The sequence below is a fragment of the Parambassis ranga genome, chromosome 1 (genome assembly GCF_900634625.1).
Source record: "Parambassis ranga chromosome 1, fParRan2.1, whole genome shotgun sequence".
NCBI classification, from domain to species: Eukaryota; Metazoa; Chordata; class Actinopteri; family Ambassidae; genus Parambassis; species Parambassis ranga.
The window spans coordinates 18,286,202-18,301,584 of NC_041022.1; the positions used below are offsets into that span (position 1 = coordinate 18,286,202).

The 15,383-nt window shown below is 40.8% G+C and overlaps 1 protein-coding gene across 3 annotated transcripts; it reads left to right on the forward strand.

Annotated features, from left to right (window-relative positions):
* Positions 1-309: 309 nt before the first annotated feature.
* arfip1 (ADP-ribosylation factor interacting protein 1 (arfaptin 1)) lies at positions 310-13,493 on the forward strand. Of its 3 annotated transcripts, XM_028402360.1 has the most exons (10): positions 310-556; positions 1,371-1,690; positions 6,187-6,288; positions 7,052-7,154; positions 7,739-7,840; positions 8,755-8,867; positions 9,166-9,387; positions 9,643-9,800; positions 10,836-11,010; positions 11,097-13,493. In XM_028402360.1, exons 2-10 carry the CDS (start codon positions 1,373-1,375, stop codon positions 11,250-11,252), a joined length of 1,449 nt encoding a protein of 482 aa, XP_028258161.1. In that variant the 5' UTR covers positions 310-556; positions 1,371-1,372; the 3' UTR covers positions 11,253-13,493. The 3 variants fall into 3 exon arrangements, with proteins under 3 accessions (XP_028258161.1, XP_028258168.1, XP_028258174.1); XM_028402367.1 differs by lacking the exon at positions 7,739-7,840 and having other exon boundaries at positions 11,097-11,252; XM_028402373.1 differs by lacking the exon at positions 1,371-1,690 and having other exon boundaries at positions 11,097-11,252.
* Positions 13,494-15,383: the final 1,890 nt, after the last annotated feature.

A 15,383-nucleotide genomic window follows, 5' to 3' on the forward strand; every position in this document is an offset into this window, starting at 1 on the left:
ACGAAGGCATCAGCTTGCGTTGCAACGCAAATGTGCGTCCTCCCGCGCGCAGCTGCTCATGGGAAATTGAGTTTGTTACGCAAAGTCACGTTACACTACACTGCGGGGAATGATGTCGATAGCTTGATTAAACATTAGGAACGAAGGCTTGGCCAGCATATTAACCAAGTGTTTTGCTGCTCTCACATTAGGCTATGTACATTTATTCTGTTAACAATCGTTAATTTTAGACGCTTGACACAGACTGCAGACATCTTATTTTAACAGCAGGGGGAGCGCGTGTGTAGCAAATAATGCGGTTCTCTTCAGATGACAGCAGAGGGCCCGCACTGTGGACCAGTCTTTCCGGGGTTCAAAGAGCGAGCCTGGTGTGCTTGTGGAGCCAAGACTCATCGATGACAATTTGCTAGTATATCTATGCAACGTTTGCAGTAGCAGGAGGCGCGGTGCCTTTCCAGAAAACGTCCAGTGCCACACGACGCTAAGGATTTCATTGAAGTACTGGAACGGACGGCTAACAGTCCCCAGCTAAATAGTTAGCCGCAGCCATAGACAGGTAATGTAGACTGAAGTTTTGATCATCACATTTTGCTGGTGTAGAAGATTCCATATCTAGCCAAATAGCGCGATGCTTTAAAGTAGCTGAAGCGCTTTAATTAGATTTTTTCCTATTCTGCTGTTGATGTTGTCTGCTGTCTAGCTACGTTAGCTAAGTACACGTCAAAGGATAGATTCAAGTTAACGCAAATTACTGGGCAGCGTTTTGCTTTGTAACAGTGGCCAGTCAGTAAAACGACTATACCATATAAACTGCCTAGTTTAAAACAATATTTCGATCACTTCTGGACGCCCTCGCAAGTCACGTGACCCGCCTGCAACAGGTCATTTATCTAACCTACCTTGTTGAAACTCCGTGGCCTGTTCCGGTTTGTGATGTGGAAAGAGGAAATAAGGAAATAATTTAACGTCCTTCTACAAAGTGCACAACTGTCAGCATTCATGTTGCTGTTTACCTGCCCTGAGCTGGTACTCTGGAAACACACATATTAACACTATTTTTTCCAGCTGTGGGCTGACATCTGTATTTCTGTCCCTGGAGCAATTGCTCATGTATTTCTAGTAATGGCTAATATTGACCTTTTTTTGTCTTACTAAAATCTGGAGACTACCAAATGCACATAATCGAACAACCTGAGGTCTGCTGCGGGGTTACTTTAATCTCAAACATTACTGTTACGCAGCAGTAACTTTACAGTCACTTCGTTGTAATAACAATAATACTAATAATAATAATGTTTTGTGGTGTACTCTGTTAGCAGTCAGCCAGCTTCGTTGGACATTTTCATGCCCTCCTGTCTGTCTGTTTTCAGGTATGTCTGAAGTTAGTCTTGAGGCTGAGTCGGGCAAGAACTCAGCAGATGACCCTCAGCTGGATTGTGAGGTGGAGGAAAGTTTAAGTGAGGATGTAGAGGAAAAGCCTGTAGAAAGTGAGGTGCTGTATGATGTGGATATTGACAGCGATGAAGGATATACAGAAACCAGTGATAAGGATGCTCAGAGAGAGGATGAAAGAGATCAGAAAGAGGATGTGGTGTCTGGCAGTGTAGACGATGGGGGACACGGGAGAGAGCACCATGCTGATACAGCTGAAACGCCAGAGAAAACCAGGGATTCCCACACCGAAGCAAAGGTGATATTTTACCCTCACTTTAAATGATCCACCTTCTTTAATGCTTCCTTGCCGTGCTCCTGTTTATGCTGCTGCAACGGTGGTGGTGGCTTCTTTTCTATACAATCACATTAATTATGGGTCAGTTTTTGTCATGATTGTGTTTTGTGGTCTGTAGGTGTGTTTCAGATTCAGCTTGCGGGTGTAGATGTTGCTCTCCTAGCTCTACTTATGGTGCCTTTCTTGCTGTTTACAGGCGAGTTGCTCTGTGATGTGCACTGTGTTTTTAAGGATGGTCAAGGCTTCAGCCCTCTTTCCCCCTCCTCTGGCTTTTCTCTAAGTGATTGCTTAGAACAGGGGTGTCCAAACTACGGCCCGCGGGCCGGTCGGATTTTCTATGGCCCGCGGCTTCTATCTTAAAATGTGTTATTTTTGGCCCGCCAGCCAAACAGAGTAAATCATACAAAATCAACAGGCAATTCTTGTTTTTGTTTTTAACTTATTGTTTAACGTTTGCATCATGATTCTCCGAGCAGAACATTATCACTCCCTCTCTGTCTGCATCGTGGTGCGTCACGCGGTGCTGCAGGGCTTGGTTGTTGGTTCCAGCTACGCAGAGGGCTCCGAAGGTGCACAACACCGGTTCAGCACTTCGACACAATTCACTACGAGACTAAACACTTCTGCAGACAACCTGCTATCAGAGAGCGTCTGTACTGTACAAGTGAAGTTCTCCAAAACTACGGAGCCCCTCTGTGACATGGTCAAAAAGAAATAAATCGTGGCCACGAATTATGTATAACGTGCGCACGAAATATTGTTATTATTAGTTGTAGTATAGTAGCCCTATTAGAATTTATGGACGGGGTGCATGGGAGCGGGCTGCCCGGCCAGAGAGCAACAATGAGCGTCCCTCGTTCCTCCCTGCTGCACAGGGAGGCTGCGTCCTGGTCTCGGGCCTTTTTACCGGCGGCTGGATAAAAGCAACTCTCCAGAAATGCGAACATTTGTAAACCATGAATTAGTTTGTGTCGTGTGAGCAGACTGTCTGTGATAAACTGTGATGTTTTATTGGAGCAGCAGAGCAGTCCGTCTTTGCTTGTTAACGTTCTCTGTTGTTAGACTGTCATCTGTACAGTGAGACGCGGCACTTCTCTCACAGACTCCGTCATTTAGTACGCATCTGTCGTAAGGCACGTCATCACGTTTTTACGTCTCGTTGCCATGCACTGAAGACCTGTGTAAACATTAAATTACAAGACCCTTTGAGATCAGCACTAAATGACTCCCACTTAGTCTACCTGACATTTTACTGATGTCTGCTGCTCCTAAACCAGACCTGCCACATATGATCAGATCTCACCTTCACAGTAGAGTCGACAACTTGCCTGTTGCTCTGTTATCACAACCACACAGTTTCTGAATGTTTTAAATTTATGCTGTAAATTCAGATAACATTTACTGATCTGTCACCTGAATGGTAAGATGTTATTTTGTTTGCTGTGTAAGATGTAATATATTACAAAACAGCATACGCAGTTTTTATTGTTTAAAATAATGACATCGGGGACTGTTGGCCCTCGAAGACTTTCGCATTATCGAATCTGGCCCTCCTCGAAAAAAGTTTGGACACCCCTGGCTTAGAAGGATGTGCTGTTTCTGTGTATGTTTTTATAAAACAAATATTTATTTTGCTGTTATTATCCCTGATGTGAGTAAGTATCCGTTTTACATTTTTGCTTTCTTATACTTGACATTTTCTGTGTTGAAGGTATGATGTGCTTATCATACAATTCCCCTCTGTTTATAAGTCATGTATACATAAAGCTCTTGTATTCTGCCTGTGTTGGTCACATGGTTGGGTGAGTGAGGCAGATTTGGGCTCCTGACTGCACATTCTCAGGCAGTCCCAGATTTCTGGTGTTGCTGGAATGTCTCTCCCCAGGCTGCTGATTTACATTCATATTCTGTGTTGGGCTCAGTGCCAGTATTGCATGTCCCATCCAAAGAATTTTACAACACAAATCTTAAGCTTTTTTTTGACACGTTTTAATTTTGCAACCCTGATGTGGCACTGTTTTTTAGGGGTTCTGCTTTAAGCATCTTTTTTGGGTCGACATGCAACATGATTGTGCCACTTTCTTCCATGGCTTGAGAGGCAAGACATGATTTTTTTTTTCCTCTTGGGCTGACGCAGCTAATTGGACAGTGAGCTTATTGTTGTTATCCATCCCTTCCTCCCACGTCATGCAAGCTTGTATCCAGGAAACTAAGCTGTGGGGAATAGCAAACTATGACATGCCATACCTTGTCCTTTTATTTGCTTCATCACTTGGCAGCTACTTAACTAGTCTGTGTGTGCTCCAGTAGGCCGACACTGTTAGCAGGCTTTCCTGCTTAATGTTTGCAGATGGTGGGTATGATCTTTTTGACTCTTCCTTGAAACCTCCTGATCATCTGTGTTTTATCACCATTTTGGGATATTAAAGGATCTTAATTGTGAAAAATATACAGTAACCATGTATGTGGGTCAGTGGATAAAAACACCAAATAGTGCATCTTTATTTATTTACAGTCTTTATTTACATGCTTGTAAACGGAGAAATATAATTTCCAGACAACCTGTTTAGCAGTAATGTCAGGCAGCAGGAGCCAGTCTTATCTGCAGTGAGTGTTTAGACAGACGGAGCAGTACATATCTGCATGTGGTGGGTGTCCTATGGCCTTTAAGAATTTATGTGTCTGTCACATGATGCAACTGGTAAAGTAAAGTCTCTGTCACACATGCCAACTAACAAAATCCCAACATTTTGCCTTCAGGAGTTTTTTTAATACGTTTTATTCTGGTTAAGTTGACAAGAAATTGTTGATTGTGGATAGTCACGCTAAACACACATTTTGATGGCCAGGGACACAAAAAACCTGACATATCAACTTCAAACAACGATAAAACGCCATATTTATTTTTAATATATTTGAGTGTTATTATAAACCAGATTATAAACCAGATAAGCCAATAGAATAATGTAGCGTTTTCAGGTTTTATGCATACAGTACCTTATAGTCCAATTATAGACACTGCCTATAATTTTGGAGGCAGCAACTACTTTTGTATAAAAAGCCAACAAGTAAATATGCACGCACACAGTTTGTAGTACTGATATAAATGCAGAAATTAAACCCACTGCTCTCACAGTGAAACCGCTCAGACAAACAAGACCTGGATCATGTTACCTGGTGATCTGGCATCCATTTGCATTATTCAGACAGCAGTCACGGTACATACATGTAGGTGAAAGATCTTGATACCATATACAAATTCAGATGTATGTTTTATAAAAGCATGTTATCGGTTGTTGCCACAGTTTTTCATTGTTAGACCTCACAAAGCTTGCATGCAGAATGTTATATTGGGCAGGTCAGTGTCCTAGTTACCAACTCCACAGTGATTAGGCCATAATAACATACTAAAACTAGCACAGCTGCATCATCATTCTGCAAGCCGGCTTATTATAGCATAAACACAACTGATGTGGCCACAAACTGTTGTCTCCACCCTGGCTTGCTGCAACCCTACATGTAAATCCATAATTAAACAGGTCATCGCGTCATCGGAGTAAAGACATAATTTATTCCACAATAGAGCACATCAATTATATTGAGGTTTAAGGAGTTTTTGCATCTTTATTTGTCTGTGTTCCTGCAAGACTTTCTACAGTAGACCACAAAATGACACACAGGGTTTGTTAATGTGATCTCACAAACTTCTAGCCACTGTAGGGCTTATATTTTCTTGGAAACACAGACACAAACATGGCCACAAAAGACAGAATATTGACTGTATAGCTCAGCCAGTGCTAGGCTTTATAGAATTGTCATACAGATCAGCACATGCTAATACTGCTTTATTTCATAAAGCTTGTGTAGACTTCAACAAACCTGTAATATGAACTTAAAATATCCTAACAACTTAAGGGCTTCTCCTAATAACATCTATTCTGCTGTAATTATAACAATGTTGTAAAGTGTGTTGAAATTTGATGCCTATTATTGCACAAAAGGTTCATATCCTGGTAACTGCTGCTTAATCACAGCTCAGTCCTAATGGTCAGCGCACCCTCCACTCTGAAATTAGTTTAAGTATCGATAACAATGATCTTCTTTATAGTCTATCTGTGATTGCAGTAGGATTTGGTTATATTATTAACAAGTTAAATAATTAAAGTGATGTTTATTTCTTTAAACTCAAATAATACCCTGTAAATAATAATATACAGTATTGCAAATAATACTATATACTGTAATGCCTTGTGTTTTTATTTTTTATTGATTGTTATTATGCATATTGATAATTCTTCTGTCTGTCTATCATAGAAGACTTACACAGACAATATACAGTGCCCAAGCCCATATTTCTCACCTATGGCAGTGTCCACAAGATGGCAGTCCATAACTCCCAAGAGTGGCTCCTGGGTTCTCTTCTCTTAACCTGCTTCATTTCACCCTCCTCATTACAGGAAAGCACAATGGCTGAGGAGTCCCATAGAAGCCCAGCTGCTGAGATCCCAGTCACCAGCAATGGAGACCTGGATCAGAGCCCTGACTCAGTATTCCAGAGGGTAAGGGCTTGTTTAGAGACTTTTCACAACAACTCTTTAAGTGTTCAAATGATTTGCTTCCCGAATGCCCCGCCAGTCTCTTCGGTTCAAGGATGGCGTACTTTTTGTGATGATGTGTTTGCATTTTGTATGTTATTTATCACTGTTCTAGACTAATAGCTTTCATTGCCAAGAAAAACGTGTGCAAACCCTGGGTCTTTGGCCAAATGTACACAATTTAAAAAGCTTGAAACAGCACATTTTTTTCTATAACTTCAATTGAAGTACTACATTTTTTTTCTGTGAATCAATGATGTACTCGGACAGAGCTGCCTCTGCTGCGATATCATTTAAAATGAGACCTCGGGTGTCTTCCATCAATCTGACCATAAGATGGCAATGTCTCCAGATGGCCTGCTGTCTACTCCTAACAGCTCACAGTTGCCCTGTCAGTCTATAATAATAAAGCTGCTGCAGCCCGAACACGTAATGGAACATTCGGTCCTGTTAGAGTTCATAAATTGCCCAATAGACAAGCTGTATATTACCTCATTTGTTTTTCCCCGCATTTAATGCTTTCTGCCATTTTCCCAAAATAAATAGATATAAATGATTCTAGTCACAGTTACTTTGGTTAAGTTGGTGTTATCAGACTTTAAAGATGTCTAAATCAGTTCATTATAGTTCATAGTAGTTGGGTGTAGAGCAGTCGGTGTCAGTGAAAATTGAGCCTTTGCCCTGGTCACGGATTACTGTGTTAATATATGTATGCTTTTTGTCACAGGAGCCTTACCCCAGTGGCCCTGGGGCCTTAAACCTTTCAGAGTCTTGTGCCACCAACTTTGCTTCAACAACAGAGGGCATCATTGAATCGGGACCATACAAAGGTGAGCAATCCTCTCCCCAGTTAAACACTCACTGTTATGTGTATTTACCTCACTCATTTGGTGAAGATTCTTGTCAGATTGTTACATTATTTGATTTCTTTCCAGCACTCTGTGTTTACAAATCTCTCTCTCTCTGTCCACATACTGCCAGTTAGTCTTTTTTTGGTTTTCCATCCCAGTGAAATATGAAGGCAGACATTTGAATTTGTAAAGGTGGACACCTAATTGAATTTAATGAGGTTGTTCTGATCTCCAGGTCATAACCCCCCCCTCCCTTTCTCTTTATCATCATGTTCTTGTTACAAATGCAAATCCCCCCCCCTCAATCCCCACTCCCACCCCACTCATAGAGCAGAGAGCTGCTGTAGCCTGTTTACCACAATGTTGCCATGGATATTTTCCATGTTATTTACGCTGGGTCAGGAAGCCTTTTGTTCTGTAGCATTTGATTGATCCTACATCATGAGGAGAGCCACAGTGATGAAAAAGAACACACAAGGAATCGACATCTGTGAGAAATTCCCCCTCACATGTGTGGTGGAAGGGTAACATACTAATCAATCATAACTCTGAATATCTCCCAGGGTCAGCAAGCCTGCCCACGTCTCCCGTGGCATCTGTAGCTCCTAGCTCGGCTGTCGCTAGCCGCCTGGCACGCTCTTCCAGCGATAGTCAGGCTGAGAAAGGTACCCTGAAGACTATTAATCAGATGACACTGAATCGTCATCAGTTGTGCACAAACTTAACCACAATCTGCTTTACCTGGCTTTGTTTTGCTTCATACCTGCCCCTTGTTCCCACAGGCTGTGTTCCACTCAGAATCAAACCTTTCTTCACCTCGTTTGTTTTTGACTCTCCAAACTTTGTCTCTGCAGAAGTCTGGGCTAACTCGAGTAGTTTTATGCTTTGCAGTGGACACTGATGAGCATTTGCAGACTCCTTACTTACTTACTTACTCTAAGATCTAGAATAAGATAAGATTTCCCTACAACTTTCTGATACCTTTTTCTTCTTTGCTTGGAAAGAAAACTGCTACACTTTTTATCTCAGTGGGTTTTCCTGCTTGCGACCTTTGTCCTGTACAAGCTGGCACCCATAGTCCCTTTATGGAGCCCTAAAAACCGTCTTAATGTAATAAAAGGTAACTAGTCTAATTTATGTTTAGCTGTAGGTTAAAAATTGTGTAGAATTATACATCTAGGTATTTCTTTGATTGTTGACAACCCCAAAGTACAAAGCTAAACTGGCAGGTAATTGTTATATGTTGGCCTTATCAACAATGACACAGTAAATGGCATGGCAGTATATATTTTACTCCTAACCTTTTCTACATTTTGACAGTTTGAATGCTCCAAATCGTTCACCATTCCCATGTTTATATACAAAACACAGTAGAGAACTGATCACTTTAACCAGGACTGTATTTGAAGTTATAATGTTCATGATTGATTTAGATATTCATACATTTTGTCCCTTGTTTAGCTTTACTGTAACCTTAGGGTTATAATGACAATGAACACATATAACAGCTGAACTGTAACTTTGCTTTTTAGTCTACAAATCTAATAACTCACTTAGTGAATGAATTTTGATTATCCAGTCATGATGCAGGACCAACTGCAGATGGGAGCAGTGGTTTTATCAGATGACTTAAAGAACCCGGCCATGGAGAAACTGGATCTTGTGAGGAAGTGGAGCATCAACACATACAAAGTAAACAGCTCTGTCCTTGATTTATTTTTATGTTCCTCTTCTACCTCCCTCTTCCTCCCAGCTTTAGTCTTATTCTGTGTTTTGTCTCCATTAAAAGGGATGTTGGCAGAAAAGAGAACTTCACTGACAATCACAAAAGATTGACATCTTATTTTTAGATTTTTATATTGGCTTTGATTTTTTTTTCTTTCATTATTTCACTGCTCTTTTTTCTCTGTAATATGTAAATCTCTGTAAATGCTTTCAGCATCAGCCTTTTTCAACTCTTCTTAATATGTAACTCCGCTGTGCTCTGCAGTGCACCAGGCAGATCCTGTCAGAGAAGCTGGGTCGGGGCTCAAGGACTGTAGACTTGGAGTTGGAGGCCCAGATCGAAGTGCTTCGCGACAACAAGAAAAAGTACCAGAATGTGATCAAGCTGGCTCAGACGCTGGCTAATCAGCTGTCCCAGATTATGCAGACACAGAGGCAGCTGGGTGATGCCTTTGCAGACCTCAGCCTCAAGTCTCCAGAACTCCATGTGAGTCTTTTTTTAAACACATTGATATCAACCAGATTTTCAAAATCTACTCTGATCACTCAGATTTGTTTTTCCCGTTACTGTACTGTGTTATTTCTATTATTTTGTCTATTCAATTTCAATTAGTGAGTAGGCTAAATAACAGAATGTGGTCTCTCCATTTTACTATGAGCTGTACTATTGTATGTTTATTGTATTACCTGACTTTTTACTTATTAATCCTCTACATGTGCTCCTGTACATTGAATTTTTCAGGAAGAATTTGGCTATAATGCTGACACCCAAAAGCTTTTGTCTAAAAACGGAGAGACTCTGCTGGGTGCCATCAACTTCTTCATCTCCAGCGTAAACACACTCGTGGACAAAACCATTGAAGACACCATGATTAATATCAAATATTATGAAGTTGCCAGGTAATGTGTTCAAGTATAAATGTTATGGTAGCTCAAATGTAATGGAACAAATTAACATAAACAAACATACAGTGTGGTTATTATTTGATCTTAAGTCCTTTACAAATAACATAGACAGTCAAGACAAGTCAGTCACCTAATCTCAGCAGATGGCACGCTGTTCACTCACTGAAGACCTGACTGAAGGGAGAAAGACCCACAGACAAAGAGCAGCTGAAGGCTGCTTCAGTAAAGCCTGGGAAAGTGTCTCGAGAGAGCAAAATCAGCATCTGGTCATGTCCATGGGCTCCAGACATCAGGCAGTCATTTAGCTACAAAAATTTCAACTATTAAAGGAATCCATTTGTTTGTCATTATGTTAGTTTGTTCCATTACATATGAGTCACCAATACTGTGTATGTTTGTATAAAAATGGCTACATCCCCGGATTTACACCAGAAGCGTTACAAAAGCACGGTGGAGCGGCACGTTTTTATCTCCAGAACGACATCAATCCCCACCAGACGCGTTTCTAAAGCATTTCTGAAGTGTTTCTGAAGCAAGCTCCTGCGAGATTCACAAACTCACATAGTAATCTGCCTGTTTACCTGATGGTTAATGCCCTCTCTACATGTATCAGGTTGGGTTCCAGAGCACGTTACTGAAACCTCTGTTTACTCCATCAACACACGTACACACGGCGGCTTCTCACCTTTCACTCTTAGAACAGTTGCTGTGTTTCTCTCGCGGAGAATTGCGTGTGACGCTTCTGGGACATGCTGCTACGCATCTGGTGTGAATACTCTCATTGACTATAATGGAAGTGAGTCACAGCGGCTTTATTCCTGAAAGGTTAATGATCAACTTTTGTCAAGTTTTTGTCATCTTTTTGTCACTTCTAGTTTCTTTTCCAATAAAGTGTGGTGGTGTACAGATGCAAAATGCTAAAAAAACAAACTTATTGTTTCAGTATTTCTTACTCAACTATTTAATGTTTCAGTGCAAATGTCATTTGTCATAGCATGTATTTCATCCATAATAATGTTTGATCCCTAGGATTGAGTATGACGCATACCGTACAGATTTGGAGGAGCTGAATTTGGGTCCGCGGGATGCCAACACCATGCCGAAGATTGACCAGTGTCAGCAGCAATTCCAGATCCACCGCGAGAAGTACGAGAGGATGCGTAACGACGTCTCAGTCAAGCTGAAGTTCCTTGAAGAGAACAAGGTTGGCTACATGCTGGTTTCTGTCCTCGTCTTACCACTGCTAAAATGTAACTGACTGTTTTTTCCTCCTTTTTTCTGTCCACACAGGTGAAGGTATTGCATAACCAGCTCATCCTGTTCCACAATGCCATAGCTGCATACTATGCCGGAAACCAACAGCAGCTGGAACAGACACTCAAGCAGTTCCACATCAAGTTGAAAATGCCAGGTGGGGACAGTCCATCTTGGCTGGAACAGCATTAATCACTCCTTTTTGAAACCTTGTGGGCTCAGTTTGACATGAAATTCTACACAATCTACAGGAAACTCTTCCCCATTTAACTCTACTGTAACTGTTTTTCAAAACTATCAGTCTTTTAACAAAAGAAAAGAGAAATTCCCACATTCCGTTCTTTTGATGTTTACTCATCATTCAGCTCTGCAATTGTTTTCGAATAATAGGAAACACACTCCTATACTGTTTGGCAGATCTGTTGAACAGGAGTTGCTGCAGTAAACATTTGAAAAACGCTAAATGGCCTTTTGTAATCCAGCACATGAATGTTGTATACCAGCACAGTGGACATGTTGGCTTTGTATGGGCAGCTATGGGATTACACCACAACATTCGTTACATTCCTCCTATGAGCTAACTGAGGATGGGCTGATCACTTTATTAAAGCTTGATCAGGATGCCTTTGATTTAATCATAAAAACAGGGTGAAGTTGCATTCAGATTGCTGGATTATGCAATTAGTCACACATGTTGATAAAGGTGGTTTGCTTTTTTACTGTAATTCAAGCCTGCAACCATTAAGCTTAATATTTCCCCCAAATTAAATCTGGTTCATCTAGATTGTAGAGATACTGGTCACAGACATGGTCAATAGAACTAGATGGTACTAAGAAATATAATTATAAATGTCTTCCACTGTCCAGAAAACATAATCCTGTCGCTCCAGTAAATCCACAGACCTTGTTGTGGGACGTTGGATTATGTAGGAACAGTTTTCTATTGAACTACACCAGCAACTGTATGATAACAGGTTCAAGCCTGTTGCAACATGATTGGGAGTTTATCCTCATTGGGTGGCCATAACATTTAGTGAACACCCTCTGCTCAGCGATGTAGTGGTTGTTCAGTAGAAAATAGTTTCTGCATGAAATTGCTCAATACAGGGTCTGTAGATTTGATGTTTTTTTTTGCATGCCAGAGCCACATTTAGTTCCATTATAGTAGCTCGAAGATGGATATCTCTGAATAAAGATACGGTGCAGGTCAAAGGACACATGAATATTTTTATTTGGGGTGTACTGTCCCTTTAAAGCTTGAACTAGGAGGAAATGGATAGCATCACTCAGCATATGGTGGAAAAAACACCTGCCTACTAGTACCTCTAAATCTCAGTAATGGAAAAGCCAAAGTGTATAAAAATCACATTGTGGTTTTATGGGGGTTATTATGTGTTCAGGATGAGCCAGGCTTGCTCATCCCTTAGTGTGTCTTTAGCTGTTATACCTCACTTCTGGCTCAAACTTAGTCATAAACCAGACAGTTTGTAGAGGGCCTTATCTCCCATAAGACAAAACAAAACACTCCTTGATGCTTCTTTTAAGTAATATTATCCTGCACTAAGGGCAAATGAATTGATAAACATGTCGATTCTTTTAAATTTGAGAGAAAATGATAGACCAGCCTTATGTGACTAGATGTGCCTTGATTCCTTAAATTTGTTCTCTTTCCCGTTTGTGCTGCCTGGTCCTGGTATTTAAAACTCTTATAATAGATTTCAGGACCATCTCCTGATGGAAGAGAATGGACCAAACACACACACACACACACACACACAAAGTACAGACAGAGCCTGTACAACTCCGTGTTAAAACACACCACAAAGTGTCAGCTGTGTTTATGAAATCAGACAACTCCAGAAAATCTATTTAAGAAAGTGCTGTTCTCAAAGATCATTGTCTGTGTTGCACACGAGCACATTTATGCATTACAGAAACCTTGTGAGAACTGTATGAAATGTACAGTGTAAACCAAAATACAGTTGACTTGACTTTTGTAAATTTGAAAGACCAGCATTGTCTGCCTGGGCTGCTAACAGTTTCCTTCACTGGGCTATTTAAAAGTATATTTTTCAAATTCACAAAAATTCTGTACGCTGGTGATGACAAGCAGCCGTCATGTCCTCACTTTGTGGACTTGTACTTTTCTTATGACTCATCATAGCAGTTTGAGAGTGTGGATCTTGTACAACCACCTGTTGTTTCATTAAAATAGATGGATATATATTTGTAATCTCTATTTTGCTGTTGGTAAAACCAATGCTGCCATTTGGCTTTGTGTTTTTCTTTTCTTGAAGACCTACAGAATGATGTACTGGTACTGCTTTGTACTAGTTTACATTTATAACAATGAAACATTAACAAATGTTGAGGTGAAAGGATTCTGAATATTGTGTAACCTCTTTGGGAAATAAAACTTTCTTTTTCTTTAAATGTCTTTAGAGTCTTTCATGAAGAGTCAACACCAGAGGCCAACAAAGCAATAGGATGCACGATGAAGCCTTTCAGTGCATTCAGAAAACAGGGCTAAAACACACATACGATAACATGCCCTCTGAGAACAAATACATTTAGAAGCCTGTTCCAACTCGTCCTGTATTTTTTAAGCTTTTTCAAGCAGTGTTCTTGTACACTTTATTGTTTGATGATTCAAATTCCTGTATCTGACCGAGCTAGTTTTTATTGAGTTATTTCGCTTGAGTTTACTTAACTGCAGGTGCTTTCAGGTTCCCTGCTGGGGGTTTACAATCACAACCTGACCACACAGGATGTGGCTGATCCTCATTAAGTCTGTGAGGATGCTGAGTGATGTTGGATTATTGTCTGTCAAAAAAATAAAATGAATTATATAATAATAATAATAACGTAAATGTTTCCAGCTGGAAAGAATCAATTCATAATTTGTAAGAAAGACTGAAGTAAATGTGCAGTTAAATATACAGCTGAAAGAGTCATGCTGATAAAACGTTACACTGAGAGATTTTCACAGTAGGATCCACTTCACTATAATTGCATTTAATTCAGTATACTGGAAATGCTGCCACTGCGTGCTTCTTGTGAAAGACTGTGTGCTTTGCAAACAAGATTACATATATTCTATTCAAGGCTGATCCACCATTGTTCATGATCATTTTATGAGGGAAGTGTACCACTGGATGTTTGGTCACACAATGACCAGTGGTGCAGTGGGAGGCAGAAAGTCAACACACATGATTCTTTACTGAAAAAAATATTCAAATTTAGAGTTCTTTGGAGTTCTGTTGCTGATCTAACGCACAGTATGAATCAGGTCGGGGCTGTATGATTTCAATGCAGCCTTGTCCTCTTGTTTACTGTCTAAAGCACCTGTATGCATGTGTTGCTTAGTATGTTCTACTATTTACTCTGTAGCGCACCATAAACCGTGTTTCTAATTCCGTTTTTATTGTTTTTCTTTAAACCTTATAAAGAAAGAGAAAAACTACACTACAATTTTTAAATATAATATTCATGAGGAGGAGGCCATAGTCTACTTTTAGGGAGGGCTTCTCCATTAAATTGTTCTTTTGTAAATGTTGACATATGGTGACACAAATCGATCTAAAGTCTGGAAATATGTTATTTTACCAGATAGCAAATATCAATTTTTACAATGAATATGAATGCATGGGATGACGTCACTCCTTAGTGACCACTTGCCTTCTTGTTAGTTTTAATAACTTTGATATAATAATAATTATATATGATTAAAAAAAAAACACACGTGACCGCACACAGATTGAGGCTTCTTCCATGAACCCACCTGAGCCTCCTCCTCACTGGCTGCAGCCTTGTGATTGCACCAGCAGTCAGCTGCCTCTGGCGCGCGCAGCAGGAGGAGAAGGAGGAGGAAGAAGACACGTGAACGCGCCTGTTCCACCTGGCCCAATCATGTTCAAGGAAGCTCACAACACCGCCGCCGCCGCCGTCTTCTGCTGTGCTGCTGCTGTGTGAGTGTGTCTGCGCTGTGTGTGCTGCAGCTCGGTCAGGACAGCAGCAGCTCACCTGATGGACTGAGAACCTGAAACCAGACAGATTTTCTCCTCTGAAAAGTACCTGCTTACTAACTCCAACGGTGTCGGAGCGGAATACGTGTCCCGACGAGCCCTCTCATCCATCCGGTAAGTCAGGCAGGACGGCCAGCGCCGCATCCTGCTGTGTGTGGATGTGCAATATGTAACTCTGCTGCTGGGAAAAAGTCATTGTACCGTCAGAGTGGGAGAGCAGCCATATACTCCTGTTCTTTTCATCTCTGCATGTCTGAGGAGTCAACAAGAGGTGTCCTGCAATGCAGTCCACAGTACA

What these genes read in the sequence shown, in the direction of transcription:
- arfip1 (XM_028402360.1), top strand. Translation starts at nt 1,373, where the DNA reads ATGTCTGAAGTTAGTCTTGAGGCTGAGTCGGGCAAGAACTCAGCAGAT. An exon ending in TCAAGTCTCCAGAACTCCAT is followed by an intron (nt 9,388 to 9,642) that starts GTGAGTCTTTTT and finishes TGAATTTTTCAG; the next exon opens with GAAGAATTTGGCTATAATGC. An exon ending in AAATATTATGAAGTTGCCAG is followed by an intron (nt 9,801 to 10,835) that starts GTAATGTGTTCA and finishes TTTGATCCCTAG; the next exon opens with GATTGAGTATGACGCATACC.